The 19,214-nt window shown below is 43.6% G+C and overlaps 1 protein-coding gene across 2 annotated transcripts in view; it reads right to left on the bottom strand.

The window, feature by feature from the left end:
- The window catches only part of MCU (mitochondrial calcium uniporter), a 774,118-nt gene that overhangs the window by 54,223 nt on the left and 700,681 nt on the right, over nucleotides 1-19,214 (bottom strand). For both annotated transcript variants that reach the window (XM_086922280.1, XM_086922281.1), the window contains one exon: nucleotides 535-738. In XM_086922280.1, coding sequence (XP_086778406.1) covers nucleotides 535-738 — 204 coding nt within the window. The remainder of the gene's footprint in view (nucleotides 1-534; nucleotides 739-19,214) is intronic.

Raw genomic sequence — 19,214 nt, 5'->3', positions numbered from 1 at the left:
TGTTCAGTGCGCGCTCAAGAGTTGTCATTCAAGGCAACCTTGAATTAATCCACATTGGCGAATATATTCCGTGCTTTACGGGAGGAAAGAAAGCTGGTCTAATTATATATTTAATACAGAACAAGCATATGGAATGCAAGAGGTTTGTCCTATTACGGCGTGAAGGGAGGTTACTGCAGTGTATGTGAAATAAACAATCTTTGACATCGTTAGTCACAGGGCGTGGGGGGGGGGGCAGAATCAGACCTCAGAGCTTTATTTTAGCTCTGAACATTCAGCAGGGTCCACAAGTTAGCGTGGGCTACATAGTGTTACAAGTGCAGTACACCGAACCTTGATAAACGACAACTACCAATGTTTGCACCACTACAGAGTCCAAGGAAAGGGAGCTCTGTCATTCACCCACCTTCTGGGTTCCTGAACACAAGAACATTTTGAAACCTGTGCAGATAGTTAACTTTGCATAGGCTTTAACATCATCTTAGAAAAAAGTGCCCTAAATGTTGCCTTTCCACGGCAGCTCGTGCGTCTTACCTGACGTGTTAGTACAAAGTAGGCATACATCGCCATGGCACTGCCATAGGTAATGAAGTAGGTAACTGGTTCCATAATATCCCAGGAGTATTCCCACCATGTAAGACGGGCCAGAATGCCGAACTGGGTCGCCATGTACGCCAGACCGCCCCAAAGGACCCATGTAGTGCGCTTCTCCGCTCTCCTCCCAAGGTCTTCCTTTACCTACAAAAGAATCAATAGTCAGTCACAGTAACAAAGTACTTTGCAGCAAGATACTTTAATAAAGTATGAACAATAGCTATATTCAAACCAATATTGTTGTGGACTGTACACCACGCCTTCTACAAAGAAGGTTTTAATTCTCGCTCTACCCCACTCTCTCCATTTATCCAGCCTGTTTATGATCCAGAACTGCTGCAAATCTCTCCATCCCTTAAACTATTTGTTTTTTTGGACTATTCAATACGAAAAGAAAGAAAATTTGTCCAGTTAGTTGTACAAAAGAATCCTGCTCCCTCAACTCCGCCACCTTCCCGGAAAGCTGGAAACACGCAGAACTCAGCGCCCTTCTGAAAAAACCCACAGCTGACCCCACCGAACTCAAAAACTACCGCCCCATCTCGCTTCTTCCATTCCCGGCCAAAGTCATTGAGAAAGCTGTCAACAACCAGCTCGCCGCCTTCCTCGAAGCCAACAAATCCCTCGACTCCTCACAGTCCGGCTTCCGAGCCAAACACAGCACTGAAACCGCCCTCATCGCAGCAACAGACGACATTCGAACTCTACTGGACAATGGAGACACAGTCGCCCTCATCCTCCTCGACCTCTCCGCTGCCTTCGACACAGTCTGTCATAGCACCCTTCTACAGCGCCTCAGAGACGTAGGAATCCAAGGAAAAGGACTGGAATGGATCACCTCGTTCCTCACCGGAAGAACACAGAGAGCCCGCCTCCCACCATTCAAGTCAGAGGCCTCTGCAGTCATCTGCGGCGTGCCACAAGGATCGTCACTCAGCCCCACCCTCTTCAACGTATACATGAGCCCCCTTGCGGCCATCGCTCGCCAACACAATCTCAACATCATCTCCTACGCGGATGACACTCAACTGATCCTATCACTCACCAAAGACCCTACCACCGCCAAAACCAACTTACACGAAGGAATGAAAGAAGTAGCCGAGTGGATGAAACACAGCCGTCTGAAACTGAACTCAGACAAAACAGAAGTCCTCATCTTAGGCACCTCCCCCTCCGCCTGGGATGACTCTTGGTGGCCAGAAGCCCTTGGAAAAGCACCCATCCCGACGGACCACGCACGGAACCTGGGCGTCATCCTGGACTCCTCACTCTCGATGACCAGACAAGTCAACGCCGTTTCATCATCTTGCTTCAACATTCTTCGCATGCTCAAAAAAACATTTCGCTGGATCCCCACCGAAACTAGAAAAACGGTCACCCATGCACTGGTCACGAGCCGCCTGGACTACGGAAACACACTATACGCCGGTACCACCGCAAAACTCCAGAAAAAAACTACAACGCATCCAGAATGCTTCAGCCAGGCTCATACTAGACATCCCACTTAAAGAACACATCTCTGGTCACCTGAAAAACCTCCACTGGCTCCCAGTAAATAAAAGGATTACTTTCCGCCTCCTAACCCACTCACACAAAGCACTTTACGAACTTGGACCCGAATGCCTCAACACACGATTATCCTTCTACACCCCCTCCCGTCAGCTGCGATCCTCCAACCTAGCCCTTGCCACTGTACCTCGCATCAACAAAACCACCATGGGAGGTAGATCCTTCTCCTACTTGGCAGCTAAAACCTGGAACTCACTTCCCACTCACCTTCGCCTTACTCAGAACCACCTAGCATTCAGAAAACAACTTAAAACTTGGATATTTGAGAAGTAATTTCCCCACCCTTCCTCTAGCGCCTTGAGACCCTAAGGGTATGTAGCGCGCTATATAAATCTCTTGACTTGACTTGACTTGACTTCATTGACTCCTAGCCCTCCATCGCCCATCTCTTGTGCTACTCACACATCTGTTTAGATTTAATCGGCTGAGTCGACTGAACATGGCCAGAATAGAGTCGGTGAGAATAAATTAGGTTTATTAATAAAATCGAGTATATTTTACTAATACCAGAGACAATCTAGGTGATCAGCTGTTGCTTACTATATTGTCTAGAACTCTTGCACTTTCAAAACTTTAGGGCATCAGCAGGAGAATGACCCAGGTCGCACTGGACCCAGGTCCGGCTACGGGAATTTTTATTTGGGTGGGCCACTGTGGAAGTCATGGCCGGCATGATTTGTGGGGGTGGGGTTGGGGCGGGTTGTCACGCGGGGGTTTAACTTAATAATACTTTTTTTTTTATAAAAAGGTAGCAGGCAGCCAGGCTCCCTCCCCAAAGCCAATCACAACACTGCAAGCAGCGTTGCGATTGTTCAGGATGACGCCTAGCCAGTGGCTTATGTGCAGGCCATGTACTAAATGCAGGCTGCATGGAGAAGGACAGAGTACGCATGACTAGTTTGGGCGGCCCCAGATTGCTGACCAAACAGTCTTTACGCACTAAGGAGCGGGCACACCACTCCTCCCATTCCAACCCACAATCAAACATAAAATGGTAATAACTGAAAATTATTTTCATTTTATTTTTCTGCTTCTCGCACTGCAAGAAAGCAAAGGGGCGACGCTACTTCGCCCAAGTGTAGGAGCCGCCCCTGCACTGTGGGCCCAATTTGTTGCTTATGGAGGTAGCCTACAACCCTAGATTACATCATATCTACTTGCAAACAGTCACCATGATACAACAGATTGCTTCTGTGTGTATGCAGAGCATATGGAGAGTTATTGGGAAGTAAGAGCAACGTCTGGACCCAACTGCAAACCCTCAAATTCCAGCAGGCTAGGCTTCAATACAAGTACTTGAATGCTAAGCATATTATAATGGTTGAAGATTAAGGAAGTCCCTATTACCACAAGAAAGTCTTGACATCACTGTACTAGAAAGGCTGGCTATTTACTTGTTGCAATTTGTCTAACACTTATTTCTCTGCACAAATGTAACTTGATACATTTTACTTTGTCATTCTTTTGCGATGTACTTTCAAAGATACAAATTCTTGAAAAACAGTAACACATTTGAAAAAAGAGAAAGGAGTATTTTTGAAAACTGAGAAAACTATTCTTTGAAAACTCCCTTACAAACTCATCCATACATAGTTTTGCCATGAGCTCCTTTCTCATGCGCTAAAATAGTCAAATTATGAAAGATAAAGCATTAATCTGTAATGCAAAACAGGAGAATGAGACAACCAACTAGTTGCTGAATTGCACAATGTGAAACCTGAATCCTGGGATCAATACTAGCTTACATGCTTGACTAAATTGTATGATCCTAGCCAAACCTTTATTTCCCTGAGCCTTCTTTATTGTTCATCACATAAAAGGGCACCTTCGAATGCATGCGTTCTAGATGTGCACTGTGCAAAATACATTTTCTGTCTGACTTAGTCTACTATAATAGTGCTTCATCTGGACTAAGAATCTAAGCCACAAGTAGGGCGCATATAACAGACTTGCCTTTTAGTTCACTAAGGGCTAGATGTACAACAGTTTTTTTCAGTCAGTCAAATAAGTACAGTACACAATACAAAATATAATAAAATCACGTAACCCAATAAAACATGAGTGATTTAGAAAAGGAATTAATACAGCAGGATCAATTTTCTAATGCATGAGAGCTTGTAGACCCAAGAATAATTTCATACAGAGATAAAACAGAAGTTTTCTTTATAATACATAGGTATGCAGATTTTAACATAGGGTCCTTTTTTTTCGGAGACGAACTGCTGCCACTAAAAAGCTGGCAATGTTAAACATCTCCCATGGATCGTTAAGCAGTTGAAGATAAAATAAAGCAGGTCTAACCAGTAAAAAACCCTTCCCCTTGACAGAGGAATTAAAAACCTCCTACGAATGGCATTGTAATAGTCAGAAAACATTATGAAATGCATCGTGTCCTGTGATGAAAAATTATCACAAGGACATGGCCCTAAATCCTCCGGTTTACACCAGCCTTGCAGATTACCTAAAGAGAAATGGATTAAATTAAAACGAAACCTAGTTAAAAGCAAACAAAGAGCTTGGTAACAATTCTTAAGTAGGGCTCAATTAATGGAGAGGTTTTTAGCAGAAAGTGAGCCTTAACGGAGGGTTTCAATAACTCTCGCTCCTCACGCTCCACCATCAGTAAATTCAAAAGTTGGGATTTAACCCATTTAGCATCCTCTTTTTTGATCCTATCCGGATGATTAAAAAGATCTGGACGCCTCAATTTAAAAAACATTTTCTTGACGTAATACAACCACGGGATACAACAGGCTTTCTCCAGGGTAACACAGTCCCGAATGATCTGGTGATTCAGGGTTAAGTCTTGCTTAAGCCAGGTCTTGAGCCAGCAAAACCACCAAGGCCAACCTCATCGAATCCGACACATTTCCGAGCCCCAATTCTTGATGAATAGCAAAAGTTGGGGTTGATTGAGGGACCGACAAAAGAGTACGCAGAAATTTATTTTCAGCTATCTGGACCCCTTCCAAATGTGTATAGACCCAGATGTCAGAGCCATAGAGAGCAATAGCCAACCATTTAGATCTATAAATATTGAGCAAGGCTTCGACAGGCCAAGCCCCAAGACGCTGTGCGAATCCTTGAACAGCAGCCGTTGATCTTAACACTGCACTTCTTTTGATTTTCTGTAGGGGCCCCCAGGAAACTCGCTCATCAAATAAAACCACCACATAGGTAAAGGAGGACACCCTAGACACCTCAGCTCCATTGCTGTAAAAAGTTTTTACTTTTCTGTTTCTTTGCCTCATAGACATAACGTGCGATTTCGATATGTTCACTATTGGGTCCAAGGACCTCATATAGGCCCCAAAGGCATCCAGTATCCTCTGTAGGCCTATAGCTGTACGGGCTGATAACACAGCGTAATCTGCGTATAGGAGAACAGGAATACCTCTTTCTCCTACTCGCGGAATGTCCAAACTTGCCAGATCTAAAAGCAGTGGTGCCAAAATACATCCCCGACGACTCCTCTGCCAGATTTAAAATGCCTCCTACATTTTCCTTCCTGGGTGACCCTAACTGTTGCTGAGAGATCCCTGTGTAAATCCGCCAGGAAGTGAACTAGACATGGGTCAAGGCCCATATCAAGCAGGATAAACCACAACTTTGATCTGTTAACCAAATTGAAGGCCGAGGAGAGGTCCAGAAAGGCCAACTGTAAAGTGCCTTCTTTTTCTTGAGCTATAGTATATTTACCTATTATTAGATGTAAGTTAAGGCACTGGTCCATAGTACTCCTCCCTTGTCTAAAGCCATATTGTAGGTTTGATAAAATCTCGTTTTCGTTCACCCAGTCTGTGACTTTAGCTAGGATCACTCCATCTAGGATTTTCACAGCAGAATCAATTAGAGATATTGGTCTGTAACACAGTGGATAACCTCTCTGGCCCTTTTAAAAACTGGGATAATCGTGGATAAAGACCATGATATAGGGAAACCCTAGAAACCTGAGACATTAAAAACATTAGTTAGTATTTTAGCCCAAAATTTTGGATTACATTTATACAGATCTGCAGGGACGGCATCAGGGCCAGGTGCTTTGCTTCTAGACATCTGTACTATCGCCCTTTCTACATCATCCTCCTTAACCCTTTCGATGCTGATGACGAGCTCAGCTCGTCATGGAAAATGTAGTTCACAAAGAGCCAGCACAGCGCAAAAATCACCGCAGCAGCGATGCGGTTAAAGACCACAGGATGAAGAGTCCTATCAGCTTCTTGGCTAGTGTTTGAGGCTACAGTAACATTACACCCATAAATTCCTTCAAAATGGGAATGCCACTAGTCTTCTGTAATATTACATTCCAGAGGGCCATTCTCTGTACCTGAGAAAAAGGGTTTATTAACAATGGCCCAAAATCTGGAGCTGTCCGTAAGAACTTCAACTGTTAAGAGTGCATTCCAGGCTTCCTCTTTAAACTTGTTTTCCACGTAGAAATAGCACTCTTATACTGTTTCCTTAACCTAGCTATCTGGCCCTTATCTCGTGGTATATTTTTGAGGGCTTGAGCCAGGTTACGATGGGCCCGAGAACAGTTGTTATCAAACCACCTTTCTGCCATAGTTAATCTGGATTTACTTGTCATTATCAGGTCAGATGCTACCTGACCGCAAATACCTTCAAAAGCTCTAATAACCTCTATCCCTTGAGTGGTATTATCAAGGCAAATTGCAATATTGTCGTTAGCCTTCTCACATAGGTTCGAAAAGAAGAGGTCCGGGATTACCTTGGCCTATTTAAGCCTCCTCCTGTGATCACTTGTTACCACGCTATTACCTCCCTCTTTCTTTTCCATATTTCCCAAAAGACAAAATTCTTTATTTAACACAAGTATGACCGGATTGTGATCACTAAAGGGGGACAGCCTGGCATTATAAAATAGCACCTGATATAGCATGGAGGGGGAGATAAATATGTAATCTATTACAGTATCCCGCTCCCGTGCTTTAAAGGCTGGGACCCGGTTCATCTCACCTGAGTTATAAAAGTTACAAAGTAACATTTTAGTGAGGTTAGGGGTTATCAGTTCTATAGCCAAGCAAGTGTGAGACCCCCACCTCCAACCATCTTTGAATCCCTTTCAATTTTTAACGAGAACAACACTACAAGGCCCCCCTTTGCTCTACCTGCCTGAGCAGGACGTGCTGGGGAACAGTACGATTTATACCCATCCATCCAAATGTTATATGATTTGTCCCAAGTCTCCTGAAGACCAATGATGTCACATTTTTTTTAAAGGCCCAGCCAGCTGGGATCATCTCTCTTGCTAAGACCCGCTATATTCCAACTAATGATCTTAAAATTGAGGGCTGCATCTACATCTGTTACCTGACCATTACGACTGTCCCCTGGGCTGCTCTCTTGATACTGAGCCGTCTCCAGTCAGTCGTTCATATCTAATTGGGACAGTGGGAGAAATCTGTTTTTTAAGACTAGGTCACCGCCTTCTTCATTCCGCACAATGGACAGGGCTAATTACTGTGGGGCGGATACTGATCTTCTGCTGGGCCTATCAGAGTGGTTCTTCACCTCATCATTTAAAGAGGGCGAGTTACCACCCTGGTTATGCATCATTTGGCAAGCCCCACTTCGGGATCTAAGCGGTACAAAAGGGGGTGGTGATGGACGGAGCATCTGAACCAATCAAACACTCACACCCAGTCAACAGATCTGGGTTTAATCCATCACCGTTCTTTTGCCCACTCTGCCACCCCAGTTCAGACATGGCCATATGCAAATCAGTCTGACCCTGTGCCTCATGGGAACAGTCCAACCCCAACTGCCAAGCCATGCCTTCCCTGGACCGGAAAAGCTTTGTTCGCCATATGTTGGCAGGGTATGCTCAGACGTGAGTCCCTTGCTCATTTTGCCACTGGATTCAATCAAGCCGGGCTGAAGACGGCTGTAATGCCAGAAACCGGTCCTCGGAAGCTTGTTTCCGGTCCAGGGAAGGCATGGCTTGGCAGTTCGGGCTGGACTGTTCCCATGAGGCACAGGGTCAGACTGATTTGCATATGGCCATGTCTGAACTGGGGTGGCAGAGTGGGCTAAAGAACGGTGATGGATTAAACCCAGATCTGTTGACTGGGTGAGTGTTTGATTGGTTCAGATGCTCCGTCCATCACCACCCCCTTCCCCCCCCTTTTTGTACCACTTGGGGATCTGCCAAGTATCTGTGTTCCTCTTGCTGGTGGGTAGAAGCCCAGGGGCAAGGCCCTGATGCCCCCTTTCCCCAACACAGGACTGTCCCAGAACAGCAGGCCACCTATATCTTTTTTATCAAAGTTTACAACAATACAATCGCCTTCAACCTGTTTAGGACGATTGCCAACCCATCCCACACGTCTAGGCATAATGGTGTGAGATGAAACCTTGGGATTGCCACTACATTGTTGGTCACACCAGTATTTAGTTTTCCGTAAAAGGGCCATGGTAGGTTCACCTTTGCACTCTATAAGTGGGGGCACCCTCTATAAGAACAGCTACCAAGGGACTAGCTTCTGGAGGGAGGTTAAGTCTACAATTATTTGATCTAATATTCCTCTCTTGGGTACCCTGGTTCCCACTGGTAGCCAGGATCATGCCATTGGGCAAAGGACTAAAGGGTCTCATCCCGACGAGAGGTCCTCCCCTACTGGTCTCCCTGAGGTTGCACATGAAGTGTTCAAAAGGCAACCCACACTGGTATAGGAATTAGGCTGTATTTGCACCCGGGTTATTGTGGTTGAATTGGAAACCTCACATGGAATTTTCGAGACCCCTAAGAATGTTTCAATACGCTCGCATTTCCTCAAAATACCGTCCACACAAGAGTTCAATGTATTAGTTATATCTTTGGCAATGCTCGTAAGTATAGATTCCAGTCGAGACCTAAATATCTCCTCCACAAATTTCCGCAGTGTCAATTGGATATTCCTGTCCAAACCTTCAGCCTGGGTAGAAATGCCCTTATCGGTTGCTTTATCACATTTACTTGTCCTTTTTTTTGCTCTTTTTCCCCGGAGGACCTGTATAAGCCCTTATCGTTGCCTTTTCTATGGGTGGCATTTTTTTCTTATTCACACTAACCACACCCCTTGTCAAAGTGTCGTCATATGTTAGGTCTTCCCTCACCATTACCACACTTGTTATCAGCACAGTTGTCTCCAGGGGAACAGAGATACTAGGGCTATTGATTACAGTGCGCCCCTTCTCAGCGTCTTGGCTCGCTCTCAATCCCAATTCTTTCTCAGCGTTAGCTATTTCCTTATTGAAGGCACCCACCGCAGAGGTCAGATAAGATATAATGGAAGCACAGAGTTCCTTGGCATTTTGGCTTTTACACCCCCCCCCCCCCCCGGTCCCGATTACGATGTTAGGGGGGTGGCCCAGCCCAGGCGCTGCGTCAGGTTGGCGGTGTTTTTGACGCGCCTCCGTCACAAGGTGCAGGGCTGCTGGGAATGTTAGTCCTGCCGCTCCCCTCACGGCTCGTTTGGAGCGAGACTGGCCGTTCCCCTCACGGTGGCAATGGCAGGTGAAGAACCGGACCTTGAGCATCCCGCTGCGCTGCGGGAAGTCGGCGATGTTTTAGACGCGCCTCCGGGCATGTGTGCTGCGTCACTAGGTGCAGGGCTGCTGTGAATGGTAGCCTTGCTGTTCCCCTCATGGCTCGTTTGGAGCGAGACTAGCCATTCCCCTCACAGCGGGAATGGCAGGTGAAGAACTAGATATTGAGCGTCCTGCGCTGCGGGAGGTCAGCGGTGTTTTTGACGCGTCTCCAGGCACGTGTGCAGCGTCACAAGGTGCAGGGCTGCTGGGAATGGTAGTCCTGCGGTGTCCCTCAGAGCTCGTTTGGGGCAAGACTAGCCGTTCCCCTCACGGCGGCAATGGCAGGTTAAGAACCAGACCTGGAGCGTCCCGAATGGGCAATTGGCCTGTTTGCGACTGCAAAAAAGGGTGTTGGTATGTACGAACGCTATTGGGCAAGCCAGTATTAGGAAGGGCTTTCCAAGAGCGTCCCTTCCTAATAGCGAGCCGCATTTGTATGTATCATTGTTTTGCAATGGCAGTCGCAAAACACTTACAGTTTACCACCTACTTAAAGTAGGTGGTAAGCCACTTGGAAAAGAGGAAGGAGTCGCCAGGGGACCCCTTTCCCTTTGTGAATTGATGCGAAAATATCTTTTAAGAGAAGGCAGTGGTCCCACGACCACTGCCTGCTCTTAAAAAATTAAACAAACGTTTCATTTTTCTTTTGAAATGCATCCCATGTAAGGTCCCTTTGATGGGAAAAGGAGGTTTCTGAGGTGGGAGTATCAGGCAAGTAACACTACTCAGCCCTTGTTGCAGCCTTCAGAGAGAATCTCTCTTCATTACTACCGCCACCTGACCCCGGACTCTGCAGCACACTCCCTTCCAGGCCCGATTATCCATTTTCTACCATCCATATCCAGTGCACCTTATCTCCCAGCGGACCTTGGGCCCCAGCCCCATATCAGCCACCATCCGGCTCCAGTTTTATTATTACCAGTAAAAAAAAAATCGTAAAATCACCTCAAACTTAAAACATTGACTATAACAGTAAATATAAGGAGCGGACACTGTCCAATATGTTCCACAGAGCCCTAATGACCCAACTACTTATTATATGAACAAAAACAGAAAGGCCTTGACAGGGCCAGCTTTAGCGCTGGTGCAAACGTTTTTATTGGTGCTCCAACACTGACCTCTTTCTCTGTGGATACCTTTACTACCAACCTCCAACAGTGCCCTTCATCTCTCTGTAGCCTCTCCCCCTCATGACCTCCTCCTCAGACTCCCACACTACCATCCTCCACTATTGCCCCTCATCTCTCTGTAGCTCCCATCCGCCCTCCACCCCAAGACGACCTCCTCGGATGACCTAATTGCCAACCTCCACCTGTGCCCCTCATCGCTCCATAGCCTCTCCTCCATGTCCTTCTTCTTAGATTCTCTCACTACCACCCTCCACCAGTGCCCCTCACCTCTCCAAAGCCCCTCCCCCTCATGACCTTCTCGTATGCCCTCACTGCCACCCTCCAACAGTGCCCCTCGTCTCTCCATAGACTCTCCCCCAATTGACCTCCTCTGAATCCCTAATTGCACCCTCCAACAGTGTGCATCTCTCCGTAGCCCCACTCTCATATGCATTTCATTTGTTGTATTGCGCTTCTCACAGTGAAGGGTGTCACAGTACTTTACATCATGCACACGTTATGCACACATTATGCAGAGACAATTAATCATACAAGTATGTAAACCAGCCTATAGCTTATCAGGTGTAGGAATCAAGTCATCCATACTGGTGGGCAGTATGTTTTAAGAGAGTTTGGTCTGGAGAAGCACAAACACAGGATTTAAAGCATACCCCAATGTTGGTGGTGGGGGAGGGGGGTTGACTTTACTGATTAAAATGTATATCTGTTCAAACAAACTATGTAGCAACATTAGAATAATGAAAGACTGGAAATATTAACTAAATTGCAACACACACAAAAAAAAAAAACTGTTATACCATTCAGGTTTGTATGCGGTTCTTTGATGCCAGTTCATAGGTCACGGTCTTGTTAGGATTGTAACTTCTGAACTACAAGTAACAAAAGGATCTCTTTAACAAAGGCAGTAAATCACTGAGCTATCCACATAAACTACTGTTTATCTGCAATTCAAAACTAGCAAAAGACAAAGGATTGCTCTCCAGCAGGATAATTAACCACCAGAGTCACTGACATTCACCTAAGTATAGCATTACTTTACCCTTTGTTTTGTCAGTGAGTTTCTAAGTCTTTTTCTTTTTAAATGAAAACAGATCTTTTTATCACACCTAAATATAACGTTACTTTAACCTTTGTTTTTTTTCAGTGAATTTCCAGGTTTTTCTTTTTTACGTAAAGTAGTATTATATTACCATATGTAAAGCTATCCCCCCCACTGAGCATTGAAAGTGTTGGCCACAGGGCCTAGCCTATGGCCATGCCCTGCGGCAAACCCCATTCACAGGCAGCCAACTTTACGCTGCACTTGGCTTTGCGCAGCAGCAGGTTGGCACACCAGGAGGCAGCCAACATCACACTGCACACAGCGCACATGGGGTTGGATTGGCCACAGCGCCTGGTTTGCAGCCAGGCCCTGCGCTCATCTCCCCTCAGGCAGTCACCTGGAGGGGCCATCCTCATGCCACGCGCCGCCTTTTGTCGTGAGTGGTGTGGAGTTAGCTGCAGGTCTTCTTGTACAGCCAGGCCCCAACTCCCCGAAGGCAGCCAACCCCACACTGCACACAGCCTTTGGCTGTGCACAGCGGAAGCTTGGCCAAAGGGCTTGGCCTTTTGCCAGGCCATGTGGCCAAAACCACAGCATGCTGCTACCCCACACTGCACATAGCCTTTGGCGTGCTCACCGTAAGGTTGGCCTTGTGGGCCCATCCACTGGGAAAAACATGTATATTAAGGGAAGCTTGAAGTCCCCCCAAAAACTCTTATTTAGCCACATACCCAGGGTCTGTACCAAAAAAAAGGGACTTTAAAGATCCCGGGGCCAAATACAATTTAACAGGGAAGGAGGGTGTGCAGCCCTCCTCCACGAACCTTAATTGGCCCTAGGGACCCCATCACCCCTGGCCAAATACAACAGAAATGGAAAGGCGGGCCCCCTCCCTGAGCCTTCTTGGGCCACTGAGAGCCCAACCCCCCGGGACAACATCAAAGTGGATGAGGCATGCAGCCACTCTTCCTGAGCCTTATTAAGACCTGCACAGCCACCTTCCCTTTTTGTTTTGTAAAACTGATACCCTAGGGGGTGGGGTCCCCAGGGCATTTTAAAGGCTTGTGCCCCCTTCCCTTAATCAATACTTTGGCCCAAGAGGATGGGCTCCCAGGGGCCAAATAAGGCTCAGGGAGGGGGCGACATATCCCCCTTCCCCATATTAATATATATGGGGCCCTAGGGATGGTGTTCCTGGGGTGCAGTATGACTCCGGGAGGAAGCCCCCCCCTTAATGACATGATGTAGCCCGAGCCGCCATTTTGTTTTCCCCCCCAAGATCACAGCTTACCAATTTTTTTTATTTTATTTTGACTCCCTTGGAGAAGGGGGTTCTCCCAGCCTGGAGGGGCAGGGTAGGCCTTCCCTGCGCCCTTATATAATTTTTTCTTTAAAAGTTCAAGACAGGGAATTTTAAGTACCCGAGCCCTGTAATAGTTGGCTGGTTATAGGGGTGGGTAACCCAATAAACCCTTGCGGGCTTGGGCAGTCAATATGTTTAAAGTAAAAGGTGCCAGCAAGGGATTTGTTTACAAATCAAAGTTAAACAGTGTAGTGAAGTCTATATTATTTGGACTTATCAGCTGAGCAGAACAGCAACTGTTCTTCGTATTTATTATCTGTTTATGAACCGTAAAGAAGCTACCACACTAGCCCCATATAAGTGAAACAAATTAAACAGATAACCAACACTATTTATGATTTTGCTCATTAAATGAACTATTGGAACCAGAAAAGAAGATAAAGCAACACGGAGAGGTTTGTTCTTCAAAGAAATTTTTTATATTCTTTTGAGTTCAAATTGACGAATTATGTAGGGTACACAGTCAATGGTAATTGCATATATATCTAAAGTAAATGGAGATGACAAAACAAACCATTAATACATAAGTAAACAATCCAGTCTAACAGAATATATAAAATGGACTTCTTTTAAAAATAAAAAATAGAAAGTCAAGTGCAGGATGTTGACTTGGACTGGTGTGTCGACGTTTCGGTCTCAAAGGTGAAATCCAAAGACCATCATCAGGACAGTGAATTTAATGCAATGTAGATGAGCCCTATAAGACAAGGTTTATAAAATTAACAAATAATCCTAACACGTGTTGCTAACATGTAACAATTTATTAACATGTGTTTAAACTATTTACATTGCAGAAGTAAATCTAAAAAGGATGGGAAGCTTAACAACCTGGTCAGTGTGGTGACAAGAGTGTGGGCTTATCTAGTTGTTTAAAGTGAAATAAAACTGATGCACTTACTTATGGTGAAATTTAGGACAAGCTGTGAAAAATCAGAGCTGCTGTTGAAAGTCAAGGTTCTTAGCCTGTAGAAAATGGAAATGTATAAGCTCAAAGGAGCCTACAGTGTGCAAAATGAATAGCTTAATGTGTCCCTGGTACAATACAAGAATCCAACTTAATAATCAGTTACCTTGAGGGAACAAAAAGTCTCCCCTGTAATTGTATCCATGTATTTAGGCCGAACGGTATTAAAACCTTTTGATGATGAATCCTTAGTATTCAATCTCAGGAAACAAGAATGCTGAAATATATAAAATTTGCAATTTGGAAACGGATCTAAAAGGGTTCATGTCATTATTTCAATGTCTATCCACTTCTTAAAAAACTTAGGAGAGCGCTGCTTATGATATTAGGGTTGAATGGGTTTATATTGGTTGAAGGCTAAGTTAATCATGAAAACAAATTGTGTTTATAGCCTAATTATGAACAGGAAATGACTCCACGATAATAGCAGAGCATAAGGCCAGCCATTGCGGAAGCCTATACAGATTGAGCATCAACAGCGATCCGAGTGAACTTAAAAGCACAACAATGCTTTTTAGATACTTTACGAGGTTCATATACAAGACAAGAGTTTACACGTATAAAAAGGCGTGGAAAGCTAGAAAAAATCCGTGTCCAAACTCACGAAGAAATGTGTAGATGAAAACATTGTTTATATCAAGGCTTCGAGTGTGAAACTCACTAACAATTTTATTGCAACGCTGCGGCTTGAAAGAAACCAAACGTAGCGGTATAGATGAAGACATTGTATGCATCAAAGCTTCATATGTGGAGCTCAATAACAATTTAATTGCATCGCTGCTGCTTGAAAGAAGCCGAACGCTCGGCGTAACATCTAATTAGCATGTTAGCGTTTTAAACCGCTGTTCACAAGTCTATATTTAAGCAGCGGTATAACATCTAGTTAACATATTAGCATTCTAAATCCGCTGCTCACAGGTCTGTACTTACTTTTGGAAAAATGGCGTAACCGGCGTAAGGGCTCCTCTGCGTCACGTCAAAGGTGATTAGAGGGTAAACCCAATCAAAGTCTTTATATAGTGGCATGACGTGGTGCGTGATAGTCATGTGACCTAAGTTAACCAGATGACTATTGTTTTGTGAATACGGCCGCCATATTGTAGTGCTCATATGGTTAAGTTATAGACACGTCTTGGCATTGCTAAACGAGTCGGCTCGAAGTATAGATAATTATACATGCCACTACAACAAATGTCATAGTATACATCGGTAGAAGGAACTATTCGTAGTCACTTGCATCTGACAGATATACATGTTTAAAGTTGGATATTAACTGAGCTGATATTACTAAAATCGCCCGTTTTAAGATTGTCCATTACTCAAAAAGTGTAAGTTACTCGGGCCTAAAAGTTAATGAATATTGAATATGCAAGATAAGAATCATTTAGAATTTGTTATGTGCCTGTCGCGTTTATAAAGCGCGTACATTCTACAAAATTAAATCATAATACATGTCTCTCGTCAAAACTCGTCAACTGAATGGTACTCACTAGCCTGCATGACTTGATATGCTACGATCTGGCAGAGACTATCCCTCACAAGAACATGACCGCATAATTCCCCAAAGATTGTGAGAGCTTCTGTATTGCGACAGATGTCTACATCATTTCTATACATATATGCATAGAGATACATGTACCATTTTCTGCAAGTTACAATATGTCACAATTTTGAAGAATGTGCGTTTATCGGAAAACATTGGTTTTCATTCCTTTATCTGTATACATAGAGAGACATGTACTATGATTTGTTTTTGTACAATGTATGCGCTTTAGAAACGCACCACATATATGCATAGTGATACATGTACCATGTTCTGCAAGTTACAATATGTCACAAATTTTAAAAATGTGCTCTCATCAGAAAACATTAATTTTTGTCCCTTTAACTGTAGACACCGAGAGACATGTATTATGATTTAATTTTGTAGAATGTACGCGCTTTATAAACGCGACAGGCACATAACAAATTCTAAATGATTCTTATCTTGCATATTCAATATTCATTAACTTTTAGGCCCGAGTAACACTTTTTGAGTAATGGACAATCTTAAAACGGGCGATTTTATTAATATCAGCTCAGTTAATATCCAACTTTAAACATGTATATCTGTCAGATGCAAGTGACTACGAATCGTTCCTTCTACCGATGTATACTATGACATTTGTTGTAGTGGCATGTATAATTATCTATACTTCGAGCCGACTCATTTAGCAATGCCAAGACGTGTCTATAACTTAACCATATAAGCACTACAATATGGCGGCCGTATTCACAAAACAATAGTCATCTGGTTAACTTAGGTCACATGACTATCACGCACCACGTCATGCCACTATATAAAGACTTTGATTGGGTTTACCCTCTAATCACCTTTGACGTGACGCAGAGGAGCCCTTACGCCTGTTATGCCATTTTTCCAAAAGTAAGTACAGACCCGTGAGCAGCGGATTTAGAATGCTAATATGCTAACTAGATGTTATACCGCTGCTTAAATATAGACTCGTGAACAGCGGTTTAAAACGCTAACATGCTAATTAGATGTTACGCCGAGCGTTCGGCTTCTTTCAAGCAGCAGCGATGCAATTAAATTGTTATTGAGCTCCACATATGAAGCTTTGATGCATACAATGTCTTCATCTATACCGCTACGTTTGGTTTCTTTCAAGCCGCAGCGTTGCAATAAAATTGTTAGTGAGTTTCACTCTCGAAGCCTTGATATAAACAATGTTTTCATCTACACATTTCTTCGTGAGTTTGGACACGGATTTTTTCTAGCTTTCCACGCCTTTTTATACGTGTAAACTCTTGTCTTGTATATGAACCTCGTAAAGTATCTAAAAAGCATTGTTGTGCTTTTAAGTTCACTCGGATCGCTGTTGATGCTCAATCTGTATAGGCTTCCGCAATGGCTGGCCTTATGCTCTGCTATTATCGTGGAGTCATTTCCCGTTCATAATTAGGCTATAGACACAATTTGTTTTCATGATTAACTTCGCCTTCAACCAATATAAACCCATTCAACCCTAATATCATAAGCAGCGCTCTCCTAAGTTTTTTAAGAAGTGGATAGACATTGAAATAATGACATGAACCCTTTTAGATCCGTTTCCAAATTGCAAATTTTATATATTTCAGCATTCTTGTTTCCTGAGATTGAATACTAAGGATTCATCATCAAAAGGTTTTAATACCGTTCGGCCTAAATACATGGATACAATTACAGGGGAGACTTTTCGTTCCCTCAAGGTAACTGATTATTAAGTTGGATTCTTGTATAGTACCAGGGACACATTAAGCTATTCATTTTGCACACTGTAGGCTCCTTTGAGCTTATACATTTCCATTTTCTACAGGCTAAGAACCTTGACTTTCAACAGCAGCTCTGATTTTTTACAGCTTGTCCTAAATTTCACCATAAGTAAGTGCATCAGTTTTATTTCACTTTAAACAACTAGATAAGCCAACACTCTTGTCACCACACTGACCAGGTTAAGCTTCCCATCCTTTTTAGATTTACTTCTGCAATGTAAATAGTTTAAACACATGTTAATAAATTGTTACATGTTAGCAACACGTGTTAGGATTATTTGTTAATTTTATAAACCTTGTCTTATAGGGGTCATCTACATTGCATTAAATTCACTGTCCTGATGATGGTCTTTGGATTTCACCTTTGAGACCGAAACGTCGACACACCAGTCCAAGTCAACATCCTGCACTTGACTTTCTATTTTTTATTTTTAAAAGAAGTCCATTTTATATATTCTGTTAGACTGGATTGTTTTCTTATGTATTAATGGTTTGTTTTGTCATCTCCATTTACTTTAGATATATATGCAATTACCATTGACTGTGTACCCTACATAATTCGTCAATTTGAACTCAAAAGAATATAAATAATAATTTTCTTTGAAGAACAAACCTCTCCGTGTTGCTTTATCTTCTTTTCTGGTTCCAATAGTTCATTTATTGAGCAAAATCATAAATAGTGTTGGTTATCTGTTTAATTTGTTTCACTTATATGGGGCTAGTGTGGTAGCTTCTTTACGGTTCATAAACAGATAATAAATACGAAGAACAGTTGCTGTTCTGCTCAGCTGATAAGTCCAAATAATATAGACTTCACTACACTGTTTAACTTTGATTTGTAAACAAATCCCTTGCTGGCACCTTTTACTTTAAACTGTAATAGTTGGCAACAACAGTTTTCTTAGGTTGCTGGCAGCCAATCTGAGTGCTTGCTCTCGCAGCAATGAGCTGGCCCAAGGGAAAAAATAAGACCCCCTGGGCCAAAAGGAATGCCCTATTTTTTACATTAGGTTCGAGGAACTCGCATTTTACACTCAAATCAAACCGTCCAGCTATACAAATATTTTTGTAACCTTCATTTCTGAAAAACTACTGAATGTATTCACACCAAATCACAACAAGCATTTGTAATGCAATAGGTCTTGTAATTGTGAAAGTTAGAGCTATTGGCATTGTAAATGAAATGTTTTACTTTTGTTTGTAGTGGAGTGTGATATAAATAAGAGCCTGTAAATCAGCTGAGTTTTCTAGATATTCATGCTCAGTTGAAGGAGAACCTTGTGCAAATGAATGGAGTTGTGAACTGCTTTATTGCAACCTAATAACATTCGTTTTGGCATCTCAAAGTGTAGGAAAAGGTCAAAGAAATTACAGTTACACAAAAATAAAACTAGACAGCAGGCGGACTGTGGAGTTCCTTAAGTTCTTTCTAGGGCTCGCCTAGACGAAAGCAAAAGCAAAGCTTTTGCGGTCTAGGGAGCCAACTTATGTAGTCACTTTGGGGGGAATGTAGACAGCAGACTGTCACGAGCTTCTCCTGCCGGAGATTTGACCTCGTGAGTGCGCACGCCCAGCCCGGCGCCGTGCACGTCCCTGAACACACACATGCACACGCAGGCAGGAAGGCACTCACACGCGCGCACCCCCCCC

The sequence above is a fragment of the Lissotriton vulgaris genome, chromosome 5 (genome assembly GCF_964263255.1).
Source record: "Lissotriton vulgaris chromosome 5, aLisVul1.2, whole genome shotgun sequence".
In the NCBI taxonomy this organism is placed as follows: domain Eukaryota; kingdom Metazoa; phylum Chordata; class Amphibia; order Caudata; family Salamandridae; genus Lissotriton; species Lissotriton vulgaris.
Note: the sequence above shows the minus strand (reverse complement) of the source record. Positions and strands in the feature narration are given on the sequence as shown.